General features: G+C 38.9%; 1 protein-coding gene across 1 annotated transcript; it reads right to left on the bottom strand.

The window, feature by feature from the left end:
* Positions 1-8,344: 8,344 nt before the first annotated feature.
* On the bottom strand, positions 8,345-21,131 carry gap43 (growth associated protein 43). The gene is made up of 3 exons (XM_057839959.1): positions 20,790-21,131; positions 14,726-15,332; positions 8,345-9,557 (listed from the first exon to the last, which is right to left on the bottom strand). The coding sequence occupies exons 1-3, from the start codon at positions 20,817-20,819 to the stop codon at positions 9,478-9,480; spliced, it is 717 nt and encodes a 238-aa protein (XP_057695942.1). The 5' UTR covers positions 20,820-21,131; the 3' UTR covers positions 8,345-9,477.
* Between the last annotated feature and the right edge of the window lie 1,727 nt (positions 21,132-22,858).

Raw genomic sequence — 22,858 nt, 5'->3', positions numbered from 1 at the left:
TTTTTAAAAATCATTTATTGCAGAGCAATTATTATTTAACTTTCATGTGCAAAAAATCAATTCATCCATTCTCTCTTCCACTTAGGACAAGGGTTGCTGGTATGCTTGAACGAATCCTATACTGACTGTGACCGAGCAGACAAGATTGTGAACTGACTTCCAGACAATCACAGAAGGCATAATACATTTTAATTAAATCATTTTTAAGTGGAGCTTTTTTCTCTGAAAATATTTTGGAACAACTTTAATTTTCATATCGTGCCAAATATAACAACGGCCTATAGACCCTACTCACATGACGTCACAAGGCAAGGAAAGGCAAGGCAAATTTATTTATATAGCACAATTCAACACAAGGCAATTCAAAGTGCTTTACATCACATGAAGACCATAAAAATCACATTTAAATCAACACAACGTAAAACCCAAGACAAAATCACACAATAAAAATAAATAAATAAAAATAAAACAAAAATAAAAATAAAGCAAAAACTACTACTACTAATAATCATTGAAATCAGCAATGGAGATAAGCACAAGAGGAATAGAAGGCAGGTAGGTTGAAATATATAGACAGTTATGGATATGCAGTGCCAAACAAAAGCGTTTTTAGCCCTGATTTAAAGGAGCTAACAGTTTGAGCATACTTCAGACGTTCGGGTAACTTGTTCCAGAGGTGAGGAGCATAATAACTAAATGCTGCCTCACCCTGCTTGGTTCTTGTTCTTGGAACATGCAGAAGACCCGTTCCAGACGACCTTAGGGGTCTAGATGTCTCATAGGAATCTAACAAGTCAAGCATGTATTTTGGTCCAAGGCCATTAAGTGTTTTGTAGACGAGCAGTAGTATTTTATAGTCTATCCTTTGACTCACTGGAAGCCAGTGTAGCGATTTCAAAACCGGTGTAATGTGGTCCAGCTTCCTTGTATTTGTGAGGACTCTGGCTGCAGCATTCTGTACTAGCTGCAGCTTCCTGACTGATTTTTTATCAAGACCTGTAAATATACCGTTGCAGTAGTCCAATCTGCTGAAAATGAATGCATGCATAAGTTTTTCCATGTCTTGTTGAGTCAGAAGCCCCTTAATTCTGGTTATATTTTTTAGGTGGTAATAAGCGGATTTAGTGACGGACTTTAGATGGCTATCAAATTTTAGGTCTGAGTCAATAATTACGCCAAGGTTTCTGACTTGATTTGTAGCTGTAAGTGACATTGTGCTAAGTTGGCTGCTTATCTTTGACCTTTCCTTTTTTGGCCCAAAAATGATCACCTCTGTCTTCTCCACATTTAACTGGAGAAAATTCTGGCACATCCATTCATTGATTTGACGAATGCATTTACTCAGGGAGACTAAGGGACTATAATCATGTGGGGACACAGAAATGTACAGTTGTGTGTCATCTGCATAGGCGTGATAGGAGATGTCATACTCTTCCATTATCTGAGCTAATGGAAGCATATAGATGTTAAATAAGAGTGGTCCAAGAATTGACCCTTGAGGGACTCCACACGTGAATTTGGTTCGTTCTGACTGATAGTTTCCAATTGACACAAAGAAATCTCTATCATGTAAATAGGATGTGAACCACTGAAGAATAGTGTCAGTAAGCCCTACCCACTGTTCCAATCTGCTGAGTAGTATGTTGTGATCAACCGTGTCAAATGCGGCGCTGAGATCCAATAGTAGCAGAACAGATGATTTGCCTGCATCGGTATTCCGACGAATATCATTTAGGACTTTGATAAGCACGGTCTCGGTGCTGTGTTGTGGCCGAAATCCAGACTGAAATGAGTTAAAAAGATTGTTTTGCATCATAAAAGTCTGGATCTGTTCAAACACAACCCTTTCGATAATTTTCCCCAGGAATGTCAGATTTGATATTGGCCTGTAATTACTAATGGTTGAGGCATCCAGATTAGGTTTTTTTAGGAGAGGTTTTATTACTGCAGTTTTTAAAGTCTGAGGAAACTCTCCTGTTTGGAGGGAAGTGTTTATAATCTGAAGTATGTCTGGGGCTGAGGCGGGGTCACAACCACGCCTCCGCGCCATATTGTCCGTCTACTCGTCGTTTTGACGCATTACCGCTACGTAAATTCCTCCCATTATGGCGTGTTTTTCTGCTCGTTAACATTAATAATCAAAATGGTGAAGGCGTGTGTGGCGGTTGGTTGCAATAACAGAGAAGATAGACCGAGAGACTTGAAGTTCTACCGTATTCTGAGAGACCTGGGGAGGAGAGTGAAATGGACTGCTGCAATTCGACAAGAAAACTGGGCTCCAAACGATTACCACGGATTATGTAGTAGTCATTTTATATCTGGTAAGATGCATTTAATATATATTTAGAGGGTTTTGGGCTGACAACCACAATTAAGATCATTGCGAGGCTAATCGCCGACAACATACAGTTTCAAATTCAAGATGCTTATTTCTTCCGCCATCATTACATTTTGAATAATATTTAGCTGGTACCAAGTGAAAGAAGCTGGCCTCGTCTACGGATCATCAGTTAAACAGGTGTGTCCAAACCTTTTGCAAAGGGGGCCAGATTTGGTGTGGTAAAAATGCGGGGGGCTACCTTGGCTGATTTACATAGAACAATATATTTAAGCAAATCTTAGCAAGCCCTTCTGTGTGTCACATTTGCTTTATTATGTTTTTTTAATTCATAATTTCAACAGTCTCGTCTTTGTGGCGTTCTCTTTCGACACTCGGGCTCTTGCGAAATACTGCTGCTGTGAAATTAAACTAGCTTCAAGTTGCTATAATTTCTCGCTGTGTATCTTCCCTGTAATGTTGTCGTACATGTATGCGTGGCTTGTTATTATCGCGTCACATCGAACTCTTTGAAAACAGCGACTGTCTCTTTGCAAATGAGGCAGACACAGTTGTTGCGTGTTTTATTGAAGAAATAGTCCAATATCCACCTATCCTTGAAGCGTCGGCCATCGCAGTCAACTTTTTTTTTTTTTTTGATTGTCGCCATTTTAGAAATCACACAGGGTAATGTTGCTTAGAGTGCTGCTCTTAATGTTTTTCAAAGTTTCGTGCGAATAGGCCGAGTTTCTGTGGAAAAGATAGTTGTAGATATCAGGGTAGCAGATGTCAGGCAGAGAGGGCGAAGACAGCGGGTCGAAAAATATCGATTTAGGCATCAAATATGGATCAGGCGAATGGATAGACTGAAGCTTTTCCACATAACGCCTTTTATGCAACGCATCCAATGAGTTTACAGCGTCTGAAAGCACTGGGGCTTCCATGAATTGCTCTATAAACTGAACGACTATTGAAACCATTGAGAATAGGGCTAAACAGAGATGGACAATTTGGCGGCGGGATACAGCGACACATCATTCTGTGACGTCGGTGAGTAGGGTCTATTGACGTTTTGATGAACTTTAAGGTAGTTCTTGGAGAGACTATTTTATTAAGACACATGTGGTGTAAAAGAATTACAGAACTATGGCTATGGGGTGTGAATTACAAAAAAAAAAAAAAATGGGGTTGCTTATTTGAAATTCAAATCTCTACATTTCAAGCTCAAGCATTCCAAGCTGTCACTTGGCCTTACCACCACTAGATAGCAGCAAATTTCATAAGATCCGCCTACAACCAGTATTGAATGTACTTTTTTTTTTTTTTTAAATGCCCACATTTTGTCTTTTCAAAACTGTTTTATGGCCAACCGATATAATGAGCTGATATTGATGGCATCAGAAACTGAACCTGTAAATTTTAACAATTCAAGGTAAATATTTCAAATTCAAGTTTAGCAATTCAGATTAAGTTTAGCAAGTCAGATTCCGTTTCTGATGGCACAAATATCAGCTCACAGCCTACTTCTCAGATGTTCTAAACCAGTGGTTGTTAACCCTGCTAAAGGTGCCGAACCCCATGACTTTCACAGGTGAATTCGCCAAACCCTTCAGAATTTCATCATAAAAGCATTTTTTTAATGGAATCAAAACTTAGCATGCTAGCATCTAAGTGAATTCCTGTTCAAATTTCTTCCAGATTTAAAATTTACCACAAATAATTTTGCCTTTTGGCATTGATTTTCACGTTGGAAAATGAAATTAAAACATATTTAATTTCACACTGTTCTTTTTTTATTTTCATGTCTACGTGTCTACATTCTCATTTTATTGTTGCATCTGTGCATCATATACTATTTTCATGGCGTAAAATGATGCAAATGTTTTTATTTACTTATTTTTTTTAATTATTTTTTATTATCTACACAGTTCACGCTGTCTGTAGGTTTGTTATACTTTCATACCAAGTGCCAGTCAACTTTCCACTGAGCAAACCTCACCAAATCTCTCCTCCCATTAGATCAGTGGTTCTTAACGTTGCTAAAGGTATGGAACACCACGACTTTCACAGGTGCATTCACCGAACCCTTCGATATTACATGATAAAGACATATTTTTAGCTAATTCAAAACTTAGCAAGCTAGCATCTAAGGGAATTCCTGTTGAAATATCTTTCAGATTTCAAATTTATTCATTCATTCATTCGTTTTTCATGCCACTTTTCCTCAGGAGGGTTGCGGAGGTGCTGGAGCCTAACCCAGCTAACTTTGGGCAGAAGGCATGGTACACCTTGAATTGGTTGCCATTTTGTTACAAATAATTTTGCCGTTGATTTTCACTTTGGAAAATTAAATGAATCTCATTTAATTTTACACTGTTCTTTTTTGTTTTCATGTCTACGTTCTAATCTTGTTGTCGCATCCTTTCATCATACATACTACTATTTCCATGCCGTAAAATGACACAAATGGTTTTTATTCATTTATTAATTTATTTGTTTGTTTTTAATTATTCATGCAGTGCACGGTGTCTGTAGATTTGTTATACTTCCTCATACCAAGTGCCAGTCAACCTTCCACTGAGCAAACCCCTGACACTTACTCACAGAACCCCTGGGGTTCAATAAAACCCCAGTTAAGAACTACTGGTCTAAACACTATCAGGAACACAGAGCGTCCTTTACAAATTAGATGAAATTGTAGTCATCCTAGTGACACAGAGGTTGACCGGTTGGCACGATGCCTCTCAGTTCTGAGATCAAGATTCCATCCTGGGCATTCCTGTGTGGAGTTTGCATGTTCTACTTTTGCATGCATGGGTTTCCTCTCAGGGTTCCTCCTACATCCCAAAAACAGGTTGAATGATCACTCCAAATTTTCTGTAGATGTAATTTTGGGTGTTATAGGTCATTTGTGAATACAGTGGTATGCAAAAGTTTGGGCGCCCCTGATAATTTTTATGATTTTCCTTGTAAATCAACAAAAAATTCAGTTAAATATTTAGCAGTTGAACACAGTAATATTTGAGAAGTAAAATTAAGTTTATAAATAGAAAGTGCATAAATATGGGCAGTCTGCTGCTTTTATTGATAAGAAAATCTTTAGTACTTTTTTTTCAAACTCAAAATTTGTTTGATAAGATGACCTAGATTGACCTAGAGTACAAGCCAAAAGTTTGGAACCACCTCATTCAATGCAACACAAATGAAGGTCCCTACCTCATTGATAAAGTCATAAATTCCACTAATCAACCCTGAAAAGCATACCTGTGAAGTCAAAAACCATTTTAGGTGACTCCCTCATGAAGCTCATCAAGAGAATGACAACAGTGTGCAAAAAGGTAATCAGAGCAAAAGGTGGGTACTAGGAGTGTAACGGTACATGTATTTGTATTGAACCGTTTCAGTACGGTGTGCTCGGTTCGGAACGGAGGTATACCGAACGAGTTATTGACGTTATCTAGTGCTGTCAAATTTATAACAATATATAATAAATAATTTATTTATATACATATATGTATATATCCGTCTTGTGTCTTATCTTTCCATTCCAAAAATAATTTACAGAAAAATATGGCATACTTTAGAGATGGTTTGAATTGCGATTAATTAATTTTTAAGCTGTGATTAGCTCGATTAAAAATTTCAATCGTTTGACAGCCCTAAATGTAACTCTTACTTTTCGAGGCTGTGGTCATAAAGTTAATATGAGAAACTTGAAACTGTTCAGTGTTGCAACTGTTCAATTTTGCACATCAGATATTTGTTTAAAGAAAAAGTCTGAGCCAATGTTTTTTATTTTTATTTTGTTTTTCTAAATATCTTCATTTCAGAATATTGTATTTTCTGTTTTTGAGCAGAATTCTAGCTTTGTATAGGCTAATGTTCCGATTGTTGAAAGCACAAAAGTGTGTAATAAACAACTAGCACATTTATATTTTGCATTTTGTTTTCTTACTGTACCGAAAATGAGCCGAACCGTGACCTCAAAACCGAGGTACGTACCGAACCGAGAATTATGTGTACCGTTACATCCCTAGTGGCAACTATAAAAACACTAGAATATTATATATGTTTTTACTTATTTCACCTTTTTTTTTGTTGCTTTTTTTGCTGAGTAAATAATTACACACATGTTCATTCTTAGTTGTATTACCTTCAGTGAGAGTTTATAATGTAAATAGTCATGAAAATACTGTAAAACGCACAAATGAGAAAGTGAATCCAATTTTTGGTCCTGCACTGTACATACCTGTACACAGTTAAAGCCTATCATGAGAAAGGGTATTTAAAATGGCAAATTTCAAATTGTTCTCCTATTTGCATCATCTCTAAAGAGTGGATATATGGGAGCCTCAAAACAACTGTCAAATGATCTGAAAGAAAAGATTATTCAACATTGTAGTTTAGTGGAAGGATACATACAGCTGTCACAGAAACTGCGTCGTTCGGAATGGAATGGAGCGGACACGGACTATGTGGAACTTTGGGGTCACACATTTGTATCAGAGCTGATTAATTGCCGACTTATTGCTGCCACTAGGTTAGGAGTTAGCCAGTAGAAGGCATACACCATCTTTTGGTCACAACTTTCAGTTTATAGTAGCACATTCATGCTTGTTGTAGAAAATGTTACTTTTTTGAACCCAGTACAAAATCTGGAAGACAAACAAAATATCAGACATGTTAGCAGCTACTTATGACTACAATAGTAACAGTACCCTTTTATTGCTAAAACTAAGTAATGCTCTCACTGTGATGTAAATTATGTTTCCCATGCTGATTATTGACATTACGTCCCTCGATATCAGCAATAGCATTTTTTGACCAATGCTATCTGCACACACTAATTTGTTGCAATCGCTATTTGAACACAGTAATATAAAGTATTAATTTGTAACATACCTTGACTTTGTCAAACAGTGGTCAACGGTGATCTCATCAATCTTAAGTCTTATGAGTAAATGTGCCTTCCTTTGTTAACCAATCAATACTGACTTGCTTCAGCCCGCGGCCGTATTTGCTTTTCCAGAAACAGTCCAATACAACATTGTCTTTTTAGGAGTGGGGGAAAAGGTGTATTTAGTCATTACCTTTAGCCTTCGGTTTGTGTCACGTTTTCTCGAAGCTCGCATGTTATTGCTAATAGTTTGAAGTAGTGACAGGCGTGCTACAATATCTGGCTGTCGCAGATGACCGCGTTTTTTTGTTTTTCCAAGTACATTAGTGGAATTAATTGTGCATAAATTTGACACTAACCTTGTGTTGTTCCAGTTAAAGTGAGAAACAGTTATATAAGAACAGTGCAAGAATTTATGTTATGTATTGTATAGCTTAGTGGTCAACAACTTGTCACGCGCAGGTAACCCCAAAGACCTCATGGGTAGTAGCTCACTGGCCTAGTCTGAAAGCAGTTTGGCAGTTCCGAGGAATGTTGCAGAAGTTGTGTAAAAACAAGTAAGCCATTCAATCTGTACAGTTATGTAGAATAGAATGAAGTATGTAGCAGGAAAGATCAGGTCCTATATTTAATTAACGGTTATAACAATTCCGGTTATAACAATTATAACAAACAAACTATTTGAAGGCTCAAATCGAACTGTTGTACTAGTTTCAGGAGACGTTTTAATTGTGACAGTTAAGGTGTGTAAAACGAGTTTTGTAATGCTAGTTGTTATTGTAGGGGTGTTTATCTTTTGGCAACATGATGGTGATGTCTTCTATTGTAATAATAATGTACGGCTCGTCCTCATCATGGTCGCAGATAGGCTGAAGCCGAACTCAGAGTGAAAGGCAGCGTACTCATTGACGTGGTTGACAGTCAACCTCAGCACATACTGCAAATTCACACCAATGTACAATTAAGGATCTTGCAGATCATGCATGTTGGTGGAATGTGGAAGAAAGCTCTACAGAGAAAAGATATGCAGGATAACATGCAATAAAAACACCTTGGAAGGCACGGGTCAAGGTTCAAAATCTAATTCCTTCTAATTACAGCAACGTTTGAAACAAACACCACAGTTAATATTGGTAATTGGCACATTTGCTTTATTTTGAAAACAGACATTGAAACCATTTGTAATGTTTTTCCTCACAGGTTGGAACTCTTTGTTAGGTTGAAACTGGACATTGCACTCACTGAAACATAAGAAATTTTTCTTTGTTTGATCATTTGTGTGTTTCTCTTTTTTATGTATTTTTTTTTCTTAACATCTGTGCAAGAGTATTTTCCCAATTCATATAAACTGTCATAACAACACCAAAGACATCAAAAAGAAGCCGCCACACCTCTTAAGATTTCGTAAATGCGAAAAAGTTCCTCTCAGAGGGAGAGTTCCCATCATGCATCTGGTTCGATGGTTCATGCTACTGCTCTCATATTTGGTTGGCAGAATAAAAATTTTCACATAATAATACTACAGCGGATTTCTAAAGTTTATTATACGTTCATGGCATTTCAATGGCATCAGGTCCTTTTCAGCAAATGAGGGTAATGACAGTTTGTAAAAGTGGCGTTATTCAAGCTTGAACGACTCAAGCAGAGTGAGAATAATAGTATTGTCATACAGTATATGTTGTGGTATACAGCTCTCCAACTGGAAATGAGACACATTTAAGTATACATTCTTATCATGTTATGTTTTTATTTCCTGTTTGATGTGTTTTCAATACACTTGGATGATAATGAAAACTTGCATGTTAAAACCAGCTTTTTTTTTGTGCGTGCACAGATTTTTTTTAAATCTTTTAATGTGTAAGAAAGGGCATTGTAAAGCAAATAAAGTTGAGTTTTATTTGCTGTACATATTAAAATGTGTACCTATCCAGTTGGGAGTTTCAAAATCCACTGCCAAACCCTCTACAATACATAGCAAAAGATGCTGGAAAGCAAATCTTCCTCCTCATCATCATAACAATCATATTTCAGAATCATCAACAACAACAACATCATCACCACGTCATCATAGTATTAGCTTGAGCCAAAAAACTTCACGCTGGAAACTCCCCCAACATGAGAAAATCATTGCCACACAAAAATGACAAACAAATAAAAATGGGCTGCCTTTGTACTGGGAAAACAAAGAGCAACCTTTTTAGATTTTTGTTTTTCTGTTTTTCTTCTTTCTCGTAATTCTTCAATTTGGAGGTTAGACTCTGCTTCAGTCCTCCTTGCTCTCGGTGGCCTCTGGCGCTGCATCTGCTGGGGTATCGTCCTCTGCTTTAGACTCATCTGCAGCATCTGAGAGAGAATGAAAGGATGAAAGGCAGGAAATAAACTAACGGAATAGAGAATAAAAGCAGACTGGAAAATGAACCAAAGAAAAAGGATTTTCACATCAGGGCCTTAAATAATTATAAGACTCCTTCTGGTCTTTAGAGATAATCAACATTAAAACATTTATTAAAATTCCAGTTAAAGTGTTGTCTGATATTGCTCACACAAACTGTAAGTGCTCTGTGTGTAAACCAGAAGTTGCTCATGTCAAAGATATCATAAAGGCTGTAAATAATAAGCAGGGCGCGTTCTCCTAATGGGCCCTTTAAATATTTAAAGGGAGAGTACCTCAGCCTGTCATATCTGATAAGATGTGATCACCCAAGGGTAAACCACAAGCAGAAACATCTAAAGAAGTTGATGATCCATGATCCAACATGTAGCAATATTTTTGCTTGCAGTGAAAAAGGAAATCTGAGTAGTACTAAAGAAATTGCAAAATGTGTGCTCACCCGATGGTTTATAATAACACCTCATTCTTTTTGAACTTCCAGAAACTAAGTGGAGACGTCATTGGCTCTTATACAATTAGATCACCCTCTTTTAATAGAGGAGACACAGAAGGATGACATCATCGCATCTGAAACTGGGATGATGGCGTGTATGTGTATATGCTTCTGAGTCAGTGTAAAGGGGAAAGAGGTGAAGCAGACTGATCATGTCTAAATGCTTATACATTGATTTATAAGGGTGGATATGACTCAAGACATGATGAGTCATATCTCATTAATATGAGCACTTTCTAAGTTGCCAAAATGGTGTGTGCAGGTGAGATCACTCCTATCATCATTTCTTCTATTATTGTTATTATTTTTAAACCAACTTTACTGCTTTTCTTTATTTTGTTTTGTTTTGTGACTGCGGTGAGAGACTGGTTAGAGCAGGGGTCTCCAAACTGGTCCTCGAGGGCCGCTGTGGGTCTTGGTTTTTGTTCATACCGATCAAGCACAGACCTTTTAACCAATGTGGGTTCTACTAAAACAAGCAGCACCTGACTGCAATTAACTGATTACACTTATAAAACACCAGATTGTTGAAAAGTTGTGGTCTTGTTTTGTTGGAATGAAATTCTGAGCCCACTGCGGCCCTATGTGGAATAGTTTGGAGACCACTGGGTTAGAGCCTTACAGTCAAAAACGGGTTAACACATAGAGAAGCCAACTATTCACACAAACATTCACACCAACCGTTAAGGCACACAACTAACTCATGCAGGACTGACCAGTTTTACTTTGTAAGGTTACTCAGAAGCATTTTCTGTCGGTCCAAATTGAAAATTTTCACACACTAAATGTAGCTTTTAGAAGTTAGTATTTTGCATGTCTGCTTCACAGTTTTGAGGCTCGTGTTCAGCTCTCGGTTCTAGCCTTTCTGCGTGAATGCATGTTCTCCCTGTGCTTGCACAGGTTTTGCGACAAGTTGCTCCAGGATTTCTCAGAAATGACAAAAACATGCACGTTAGGTCATTTGAAATGTAGTTTTTCTGTAGTACTGTATGTATGTGAATGAATGGTTGTTTATATAGATGGAATTAGCTAGCAATCCAGTTAATGGTATGCAAAAGGTGGGTAGAGTAGCCCCAAAAAAATACTCATTTAACAGTAGCGTTATTTCAAAATAATATTACAAAATAATTATATATGATTAATAATTAATACTACAAAAGTAAAAGTAGTCATACAAAATATCTATGTAAAAATGTATTTGATGAAAAAACTACTCAAGTAATGAGTAACATTGGGAGTAACCGCTTATGATGTCCTTGTGAGGATAAGAGACTTGGAAAATGAATGCATGCTTATGATGTTTGATTTGTTTTTTAACCATGTGTTTTTTTCTCAGCGCAAAATTACCTATGATGTTTGATTTTTTTTTAAACGTTTTTTTTTTTCTCAGTACAAAGTTACCTATTTGAACTGTTGTTATTATTCTGTACTATAACCTATACATAACCACATTAAGCCAAAGAATCACCAAAAAAAAAAAAAAAAAATCATTGAATTCCGGTGAGAGAAAAAAAATCTACAGAAATGAAGCAGCATTCCTCCAAAGAGCATGAGCACCCTCTAGTGTAGTAAAAATATTTCCCATATGAAATTAAAAGGATCGTTTCCTGTTTTCCATGGTCATTCGGTGCGAAATAAAAATTGAGAGAGAGGTTAAAGTCCGCATTTTCGAGTCATGTTGATGGCACTCTGTCAAATACTTCATTTTTTATGGTACTTTAAAGACCCCACATGATTGAACAAGCCAGCGTGATCATAGAAATGCAAGCTTGAGTCTAATTGGTATAATGAAGACGTGATTATTTTTGCGACGTCTCATTGGTGAAACTGGTAGAGCCATTGTTGCTGATCACTGGCACAAAAAAAAAGTCAAATGTAATAAGTAGAACAGAGAGGAAAAATGTAACGACGAGTGTAGCCCAAAGTAGTGTAGTAAGAGTGGTGTTTCTTCTTCACAAATCTACGCAAGTAAAAGTAAAAAGCATAGCTTAGTATAACTACTCTTCGAAGAACATTTTTCACAAAAAGTTAAGTAAATGTAACAGAGTAAATGTAATGTGTTACTACCCACCTCTGAGGGTATGGCCAAAAGTTAGCTAGATAGGCTTCCAACCCAATAGCAGATCACATATTTTAAAAATATAACATTCACACTCATATTCATGCATAGAATTTAGGCCATGTCTACAGGTAGCAGGTTATTTGACGAAAAGAAGAACTTTTTCTTCACTTTGGCCTATAATGCACACGCACACACATTTTTTGGGCATTGAAAACGAGGGTTCTTAAAAACTGGTACCAAAGTGAAGATGTGCAAATTCTGCATTTGTAGCACCGTCATATGGGCACTGCTAACCCAAGGTTTAACTGTGGAAATGTTATTGTCTGCGACAAACTTTGTTCCTATGTCACACATGAGACCATTGTTTAAATTTAGAGTCAACATAGAGCCATTTGCAGTGGGTTTGGATCTAATGATTAGACAGGTGCTTTTTGCTTCCATTTATTTGCAAACTCTAGCACTGCTCCATCTTGAGGAACACATGTGAAGGACGAGATTATGGACAATTATTTGTCGCGCATTGTTATGATTGTACTTAAAAGCGAACGAGTGTGCTTTTTTATTTACAAACATGGTGGTTTAGTTTTTTTTTTTTTCCAGGACGAATGACGACAGGATCCTCAGTTTTTAAGAACTCTGCTAAGTGCAGACATCACATTAGTCTTCAATGGATCTGACATGCATGATTTTGGAATATGCGTAGGACTCAACAGGTGTATCCAGAGACAACTCACAGAAGCACAGTGACAGACACGCAAACTCCTCACAAGAGCCGAACTCATCATCAGATCTGTGAGGTGGTTTTGCACCCACTTGATCTAGTCAATCGAGGGTAATGGTATAAGTGTACAAAACGCGGTTATTATCACTTCCCTCCCAAAAGTTGTGATCATTATTTTCACCAAAAGCACCAAACACACATTAAGATTTTTAGCATCTTCACAGATATTCAAAATGTGACCAAACAAACACTTGTTTTTTTATTTAAAATGTAAATGATCAGCAGCACACCTTACCTTGTAATTACTTAACATAATGCAAATCAGGAAGAAAAAAGATTTTTATTCTTTATGTGTGTACTGGGAACTAAGTTCTGTTAATCAAGTAGATGGGGGCCAGCGGTTCCTGGTGTGTGATAGACACCCCTGTTGTGGATCTTGACCGGTAAGGCCCATTAATCATTCATCTGAATCAGAACACCTGTTATCTTTGCTCTGCTCTATGCAGGCCAGCTATCCCATCGAGGTGGTAACTATGACAACGCAGAGACATTGCTGCTTGGTGACCTAGATTCAGTGTAGCGCTCCAGTTGGTGTGCGCGTTTTTCAGTGTGTATGTGTGTGTGAGTGTCTCACGCCCCCACTTATTCCAGAGTGAGCATGCTCCATTAACTACTGTACCTGTCTGTCCCAGACAGGAAAATCCCTGGACCACAATTACTCGAGTTACATTGATTTCTATCCTTCCAATGCATCTTATGCTTAGTAAAAAAGTACCAATTTAATTGGCAAACCAATTGGAGTTTTTGGAATAATTTCCCAAGTTTGCTGGTTATACAGCCTTCTGGGTTTTGTGTAAAAATCTAAAGGTAATTTTTCATTGGCAGAAGCGCATATATGATCGAGCTTTGTGATGTCACAAACATAAGGAAAACCAGTGCATTTTTACATGGCAGTGCCAGCTATGACTTGTTTTAAAATTAAATTTAAAGATTGCATGGTTTCGTAATGTATAATATTACAGTTGGCGCGTTGGTGTCTCTATTAACCACCAGAGGTCTGCCAAGAATCTTTAAATCTTTATGACATGGCAAAAGTTATTTTCTGTGGTGCTTGCCAAGAGGATGATAGGGAAGCCATCAATTATTTTTATTGGGTATTTCAAAGATCATATTAGTCTGAACTCAATACCCCTTTCCCACTACTACGCAAGGGGCCACGCTGCAAATTTATAACGATTAATCAGATTCTTTTTCTTAAATCTGGTCAAATAATTTTCTCCGTCTTGTTTCGAGTGTTAAAGACAAGTTAACAGATTAATGCATCAGATTATTCCACTTACTTTAAGTAAATATTACTATTTCTTCTTACTAAGCCCATACATCTAAGAATTGTTTTTTTTTTAAACCTAAATCAAGAAAAATTTGTCCTCAAAAAATGTTTTGAACAATATATATTCTTCAATTAAGAACATTTCTGACAAACAAGCTTTTAAGACTAAATATACACATTTATTGCTTAAAGTAAGTCTGTTAAGCTTTAATTTTGTTGTTTCAAGAAATCTAAGAGAGTAAAATTTATTTGAAGCACTGTCAGATAATTTCACTTACTTCTAGTAGATTCATAGTGAAAACAAGGGAATTTAACTACCGTAGTTTTAAGGGGGGGACGTTGCAGTTTATTTATGGTAATCTCAGCGGAGTTTAAGATGTACATACAGTACCTACAAAGTTTACGATAAAGTTGAAGATCTCTGCAATTTTTTTTGTTTTGAGATTTTTCTTTTTAATATATTTTCTTGGTAAGAAATATTGTATACTGTACTTTAATAGCAATAAACCATACCTTTATCTTTTGTTTGGTCAAGCTCCTCCTTCTCAGCTGCCGGGCTGACAGCAGCAGGCACATCGGCTTGTCTGGCCGCCTCTTTTTTCTCCTCCGCCTTCTCCTCAACTGTGGCTGTGGTGGGACTCTTTGCTGCGGCTGGAGCCTCCACCTCTTTGGGCTTCTCTTCAGCTTTCTCCTCAGCCTTGGGCTCCTCTTTGGGGGGCTCAGAGGATGCTGCGGGACAAGCGGCAGGTGCTGCCCCTACAGGAGACGTTGCTGCTCCTGCAGGAGAGGGAACAGCGGCTGCTGGTGAGTTAGCAGGCTTTTCTGCCACTGGACTTTTGGCTTGGCTCGTTTCCTCTTCCTTTTTTTCCTTTTCTTCTGTGGCATTCCCTTCTTCGGCTTCTGCTTTCTTCACCTCCTCGCCACCCTCTGTTGCTTCTTCTGCAGCAGCAGGATTGTCTCCGTCCTTCTCTTCTTCTCCATCTTTCATCTTTTTCCGAGTTATGTGTCCGCGGAAGCTGGCCTGTATTTTGGTCGCTGCCTTATGGGCCTTGTTGTCTTCAGGTTTGTTAGGGGTACCATCCTGCTCAATTTTCTGGTCCACATCCTCATTTTTCTCCACCTGGACCCCAAGAAAGAGATTGTAGTAAAATATACAGAAAAACAAGTGATCAGCATGAAAATGTTAAAAACAAAGTGTTCTTACAGTGGTTGAGCACTTTGCTTGAGAATGAAAATCTCAAGATGTCATGTTGATATACCTTATTTACCTTATAGGTAAATAATAGATAGAGTAGAAAGTTCACAGGAGACAAAAGGCTAGTAGCAAATACTTCAAAAATGAAAAAGGACAGGTGTTAGTGAACTTGAAAATTGGTAAGCCTGATGTAGAAGTACTGGACAGGTTGGGTCAAGTTTTCGGGGCTGATTTAAAAAAAAAAAAAAAAATGCAAATGTAAGACAGGATGGGAACCATGGATAGGAGAAGGACAAGGAGTTATTAAAAGGGCAGCATGATATTACCTTTGGTTACGGGATCCAAAGCTGTCCATCAAATAGTGGGTTGTGTAATGATTCATTTAATCATCTAATGAAAAGAAATCAAATCAAATAAAGGAAACAATGATGAGCACTGAAAATGCAAACAAAATGTTACAGTACGTTCAAAATAAAAAAGCAACCAAAGTTAGGGTCAATATTCTTTTAACCAATAAAAAACATTTGATGTACACATTAAAAAATGTGAATAAGCAACATCAAGCAAACAGAACTTGTACATGCAAGCAGTGTAACATAAGTAAAGCCAAATGATAAAAATGCAGAACAAATTATTGTTGTGTTCTTCAGTTAGGAACGATTTTTTAAGGAGTAAGCTATTAATGCGACATAGGAAATTACACATTTTTGAATGGCTTGATATTGCTGTAGGAGATAACGCAGTTAAAAGCTAAGCTTAGAAACAAGGCATGTTAATGGTGTATGCTATACACTAATGTCCTCTGAGTTCAAGTGAAAAAAAATCCTAAAATTCTCCTAAAACAAAGAGTCTGGATGGAGAAAAGCCTTCTATGACTTCTATCTCATCTTGCTGCTAGGAAACCAGCCGCCTGCTTCAATTTCCTCAGCATTCACTACCATGTCCCTTCCAACTATCAAAGGTTACCTTGGCAACCAGAGTGCTAACTCATCACCGTGCTGTCTGCTGGTTGGTGCAATGAAAGACTACCCTGATCAACAGTGTACCTGACCTCTTGTTAGCCCATAGGAGCCCGTAAATCAGGGGTTGCAATCAGCTTGCCTAAATCGGGGCTCTCTTTGAGGTAGCGTCAGAGTGCAGTGTGGATGGGGTGGAGGTTCTTATTTTTTACCACTTCAATCAGTCTTTGACTGAAATTTTACATTTAAGGTTATTACCTAGGGCAATGTCAAAATGTATCCGTCCAGTTTCCTGATTTACTTTTATAAACTCTGTGCAATTGAAGTGAGACAACCGTGTCAGTATCTGGCACAAGTGTGTTTCATGATTTAGAAGCTGTTGGCTCTAAACACCGACATGTCATCTTCAGGGTCACTGTGTCAGCTCAATATTGCAGCAGTGGCGACAGGGTGCAGCGATATTCACATTCTGGCCCAAGGGTTCAGAGGGTGTAAATCAGCCTCCTATCACCATCTTCTTAATAAAAACCATCTCAAGCAATTTAGCTCTACTATATTAGAAATAAAACACCAAGCTCAGTGTGATAAAATAGAATAGTACTGCTAACCAGGAGCATTTCCTGTTTGTGAAACACAAAACAAGATCCCCAGTGACTTATTGGCACCTTTTATTATGACTGATCTCATTGGTGCTTAAAATTGCTCAAATTTGACCCAAGCACTTAAACTCTAAATAGAATTACTTACTGGCTGCATACAATGAATCAGACAGGGAGAAGAGGAGACAGCAACGGACGAGGGTGTCTGGGAATATGGTGGTATGACATCATTATTGGATCGGAGGGGGTTGTCAGCTACTTTAGAGATTAGGGTGTATGAGTGGAAATGTAATAACGTGCCAGCAGTGATCTCATATGATTTTATGAGGATGAGGGGGGAGATCATCATCCAAGTTTGATCGCATTTGTGGCGGCAACATTTGCATTATTGATACTGGATTTGTTTGTTTCCGTTCCAAATTGCTTGACTTGCCAACTTATACTTTTCATGGGCCTTTATGATTTGGATCATTTGTGAAACCTGTAATCAATTGTGTAACATTTTGCAGTGAATGATTATGACTTAAAATGTCTGTTGTCTCAAATCATGTATAAAACAATGTATTCAGTGTCTTAATATTAATACATATATATACAGTAAATATACCGCCTAAAAAAATCTTCTTGTGACTGTCAAATGAACCCTGGTCACGTACCCTCCTGAAGGCACTATTCTCCTCGGTATTTGCTCGGCTTACGTTTTCATTCTAAAAGTCCAGCTCCAATGCTCATGGGTACAGAAACACCACTCCCATCAGTTCACACTACAACACCATCGTACCTTGATGACTTGGCAGTGAGATAACACATTTGCATTTTCAAGTTAATTCAATGAATTTCTAACTCTCCAGAATGACGACACATTACAGAGTTTGGAAATTGATGTCCAGCTCTAATTGAATTTCAGTGTGATTTTGAATTATCGATACAAAAATTATATGTTGCAATATTACAAGAGAATTAGACTATATAATAGTCATCTTCTCATTTAAGAAAAAGAACTTAAATGCAGAACATAGATGAAATTCATCACCTCACTAAATCATCTAATACACGTCAAAATGTGCTCATTGTCCTATCTGACAACTGGATGTGTCTATTACGTCGGCAGTCTGTTGCGTTCGCTGTCTGCCTCTGTCCTTGGGTGGGCACCAGCTGTCGTGCGAACCACACCCAGAGTCATTGGCTATAGATCTGCCCGCACACACATGCAGACACCCCATCCCCCAACGGTGACACAGTAGCAATCCACCACCTTCTCAGTGTCTCATTGCCAGTGCCATCAGGGACTTGTTTCAGAAAGGAGGAAGAAAGAATGGGACCGATGAGCGATGGTAGATCTGCCACGGAACTACTTTTCATAAAAATGAGCACGTTAGGCACGTGGTTTAAGCTTTTTCAACCACGGGAAATGATTTGAACCCATTTCCTACATTTTTGTTTTTAAAAAGGATTCAAAAGTATAGTAATTGTCAAGTAAATCTGTACAATTTCTGATTATTTTATTCCGTATTTCTGCACCATGTTAATAGTCTGACATGTGTATTCTAAAACACAAGTATTAGTTCAAAGATCAAATTGCTTGCATGATATTAGTTTTTGATGGAGAAATGATCCAGACACCAAGCTGCACAGACCACTGCTGAACATCTGCCTCATGCTGTCTGCTGTCTTCACTTTGTGTCTTACCAAGGCAGCTATGCTTACAGTCTCCATTCTCTCTCTCTCTTTCGCTCTCGTCTCTCACTGTCTCACTCAGCGTAGCACCACACCCTTTTAGCCAACTATCTCCTGCAGATGAGTCTAGGGCGGCTCAGGTGGCGACAGCCACAGCCCCTAGCAGCCATTGCTGCGTCATCCCTCCCTTTTGCCCATCAGTCAGTGAGCGACATGACTGGATGCTCAGGTTCTTTTACGACGAAGCTGTGCGCCAACTAATATGCGAACATATGCCAGCGTCGTTACATCATTTAGAGCAGCCTTTAATTCAATTACAGTGACTCTCTGTCTGAACAAAGGCTCTGCAATCGCCGCTGATCTGACAAGGGAGCATGGGATGGGGAGAGCTGCAGGTGGGGGAGGAGAGAGTTGGATGAAAATGATGGCTGGACATGATGTGGTGGCCACAGGAGAATGGAAGAAAGGCAATGTGGCTTGTGGCTTATAGTGCAGCTAAATCCCTCAGCACAGTTTGAAAGGAGACATTATAGGTGTGTGTATGTATGTAAGGGGAGGGGGTTAGGAATGTGACCAGCAAGTAATCTGACTTTTTCCACCCAAAAATAAAGACTTCTCCGGGTTAAGATGCTCAAACACCAAAGCTAAACCGTGACTTCAATGCCACTCCCATAGAACAGAATGCTTGACCCCCCCCTCCCCCCCCCTACTATATTGGTCAGCAGAAAATTTTGGATATTTGGATTGGCATGATCACAGCAGGTGTGGGGGCATAAGTGCTTGGAGTCTAAAATGCATAACCCTTCAACCTAGAAGCACTCATGCTTGGGAAAGGGAAAGCTCACTAAAAAGCCGGTGCCTCACCCACCACATGGCTGCGGTGTGCAGCATGCTGGGTTTTTCCCCCTCCATGTTTCCACCCCTCATCCACACCTCCTCCAACCATCATCCCTTGTTCTGCCACCATCTAGTTTTATCTCCTTTTCTGCCTCCTCGCATCCATTCAACCTCCATACCTTCCCCCGTACATTAAGTCCATTTAAATCATTATTTTACCCACGCCCGTTCTCCTTCCTTGTTCATTTTCCATGCATCTACATTGAAAATATTAATGTAGGTATTCCAGCTCCTGTTTTTATATGAGTCTTTCTGCTCTGTCGCTGCCTCGTCTTTTCTGTTCTTCATTCAGCTGTCATGCCTTACTTAATTTTCTGACTCCAGCCTGCCACAGTCAATATGACTCATCCAGAAATTAATGAAGCAATCAAGTGCCATCAAAATCTAGTATGTCACAAGTCTGATGAAATTACATTCACGTTTGATTTCCCATGTAGGAGAAATGATTCATGTCACTCAAAAAAGAAAAATGATGAGCACCTCTTTCTTTTCCACACCCATTTCCATGCAGCACCTTGTCTGATTTTTTTTTTTTTTTTACACTCAAACTATCCAACAGCACCCTTTCACACCCTTTAAATGAGTGCACACTTGATTGTACCCTCCACCGGCAACATCCACTCATAGAGCTGGAGGGCTATGATAATCTATTTAGAGCCATTTATTCCCATTGTAATCCCCCGAGGCCGCCGACATGGTGCTGCTCACTCACTCTGCACCCCACCCTTTTTTTCCTCCTCCTCACTGTGGAAATGTACTTTTTTTGGGGAGTTACCCACTTATTCTCAAGACAATAGAAAGCAAAATCCTTTCATTCTGTCCAGGATTCACTAAGAAACGTGCTTGAATTTGCTGCAATTAAAATGAACAACAAAGCCCTTGAATTAATCATTATTTGTAAAAACAAGGGCTTGATTTTTTTTTACACTTCTAACAAGTGCATGATCAATACAAGGGGTTGTGTCTCCAGATCATATTACAGTCTGAAATAGCAAATACTCTATGAAGTCTGAGAAGTATCGTAGCAGCATCCATTCATAGAGGATAATCCCATCTACAAGGCGTGTCTGGGGTCTCGGTCGAGAAACCGCTAGGAAAGGAAGACAAACTGAGCCCCAAAGTCCAAGTAATTCACATCATCTTCTATAACCACTGACTGACAGCAAAGCAACAATCTGAAAGTTCAAAGTTATGATGCAGCATTTGCTCACATGAAATTAAAATGGATTAAGTAAATGAGAGCAGTTTACCGGTTTGGTTCTTCTTATGCAGCACAGCATAGTTGTTGTCGTAGTATCCTTCCTTTTTCTTCCCCGCTTCTTTCTTTTCCTTCTTTTCTCTTCTTCTCTCACCTCTCCCTCTCCCGCTCTCGCGTGCACACACTCTCGCTCACTTTCGTGCACACACACTCACACACACACTCACACTTTTCTCTCGCTCTCTCTCTCTGGCTGGATCAACAGCTATGCTGCCCAGAGCATTTACTCTTGCCAGTCTGCACATACACTGTCTTCAGTAAGTCTGCCTGGTTTGCACATCTCTCTCGTTCTCTCATTCTCTTCCTTGCTCTCTCACCCTCTCTCTCTTTGCCTGACAATGCCTACAAGCCCGCCCTTTAAAACCCCACCCTTTGCCTTGCCTCTTCCATCCTGCTCTCCTTCCTCTACACTATCCCCCATTCTTTTTCCCTCTTCTCAATCATGAAGATGACCCCCTCCACCACCCTTTTTAAAGCAGCACTCCTTTTTTAAAATCTCTTCCACCTTCTCCTCCCCTTTCAGTCATGCTACATCAAAACCCCCAGCCCCACCCACAATATTAAGGCCAAAAAGAGAGCTGAATTATTTCAATGTTTTTTTTTTTTTATCGTTTGTATTGATTTTCTCCAAAGATGAGATTCCACTGCTTCTCTTCCTCAATAAGGGCTCTTACAAATTGTCCAGACTTCTTCTCAGTCTGTGTCCAATGCACTCTGTGGATTTCAAATTAGTGTTAGTTCAGCATCCAAATTGCTCAGGCAATGCCAAAAGCACGTTTTATGAAAGTGCCAGCAGCCTCACTTGCCAGTCGAGATATGTGAAAGAGAGCAATACCGCATGCATAAATGCATGCATGCATACGCACACTATGCTCTTAGAACACGTCACCCGCACCATCATCCCACCATCCCACCCCCCATGCCCAGTGTGCTGTTCTCATGGAAACACTAGCAGATAGACTTGGAGAGCAGAGGAGGAGGAGTGTGTTTGCGTGTGTGTGTGAGAGAAAAAGGGATGAAGGTAGGAGAAGGATGCAAGAGGGCGGGTGTGGCAGAAATATCCCCCCTCCTTCCACTATTTTATTTTCTTTCTCTCTTCTTACATTTTGCTCACAGTCACATTTAATAAGCATTTATTCAACCCCAAAACTATTATCGTTAACGTTAGCAAACACCCATGATGTGGTTTTCGTCCTTATCCTGCAAAGAAATCCAGCATATGCTGGTTTCTGGACCAGCAAGACCAGGACCAAAATACAACAAATCCAGCAAGGTTCTGCTGTCTTTGTTTTGTTTTTGAACTGGTTTTGCTTGCTTCATGAACTGGCATATGCTGGATTTCTGAGCAGAGATAACACCAAAAACACACATTTTAGTGCCACAAGATTCCCCCACCCCCGCTCTGACACTACTGAGTTCCAGCAGATGCTACAAACACAAAAATGGGAGTGAGGCATGGACACACAGAGAGGTTAAAAACAATTTTTGCTTTCCGTCTTTGCTTTTACCGGATTATTGCAAATACACGTCACTGAGGGGAAAGTATTGACCTACACCACTGAGCCACAGCCTTCCCGCTTGTTGCTCGTACTGACACACAAGTCCAGCACTATCACATTGCGCTTTTACACCGCCGTTATGTGTCATATAGTGTATTTCAGAGGATTATATGACACATGCTGTATATTGTACTGCATCATCGTTCCCTTCACTCATTATGTTTCATTTCACAAAGAGCACAACCACTCACAATAATGTTACACTATGTGGATACGGTAATAAGACTGACCATTACAAAACTCCTTCAGAAATCCTAATTGTTTGGGGGTTTCTTCCAGACATGTACATAGATCAACTGTACATAGATCAACTTTATATGTACCAAAACCTAAAAAATTAGAGGTGAAAAAACAATGATTGGTTGTGACGTCAACAGGAACTACTAATCAAACTGCACACAGCCCCTAAAGCCGCTTTCACCCACACCTAAACACTGTTTAAATCCCGGGATTTAAACGTGTAGCCCTGATGTGTGAAAGCAATTTTGCAGTTTGACTGACA

Source organism: Corythoichthys intestinalis, chromosome 6 (genome assembly GCF_030265065.1).
Source record: "Corythoichthys intestinalis isolate RoL2023-P3 chromosome 6, ASM3026506v1, whole genome shotgun sequence".
Lineage (NCBI taxonomy): Eukaryota > Metazoa > Chordata > Actinopteri > Syngnathiformes > Syngnathidae > Corythoichthys > Corythoichthys intestinalis.
This window is presented reverse-complemented; position numbering and strand designations above follow the sequence as displayed.

Coding starts and splice junctions, on each gene's coding strand:
- gap43 (XM_057839959.1), bottom strand. CDS start 20,819: ATGCTGTGCTGCATAAGAAGAACCAAACCG. Junction 15,333..20,789: donor GCATAAGAAGAACCAAACCG/GTAAACTGCTCT, acceptor CTTGGGGTCCAG/GTGGAGAAAAATGAGGATGT. Junction 9,558..14,725: donor TGACCAAACAAAAGATAAAG/GTATGGTTTATT, acceptor ATTCTCTCTCAG/ATGCTGCAGATGAGTCTAAA.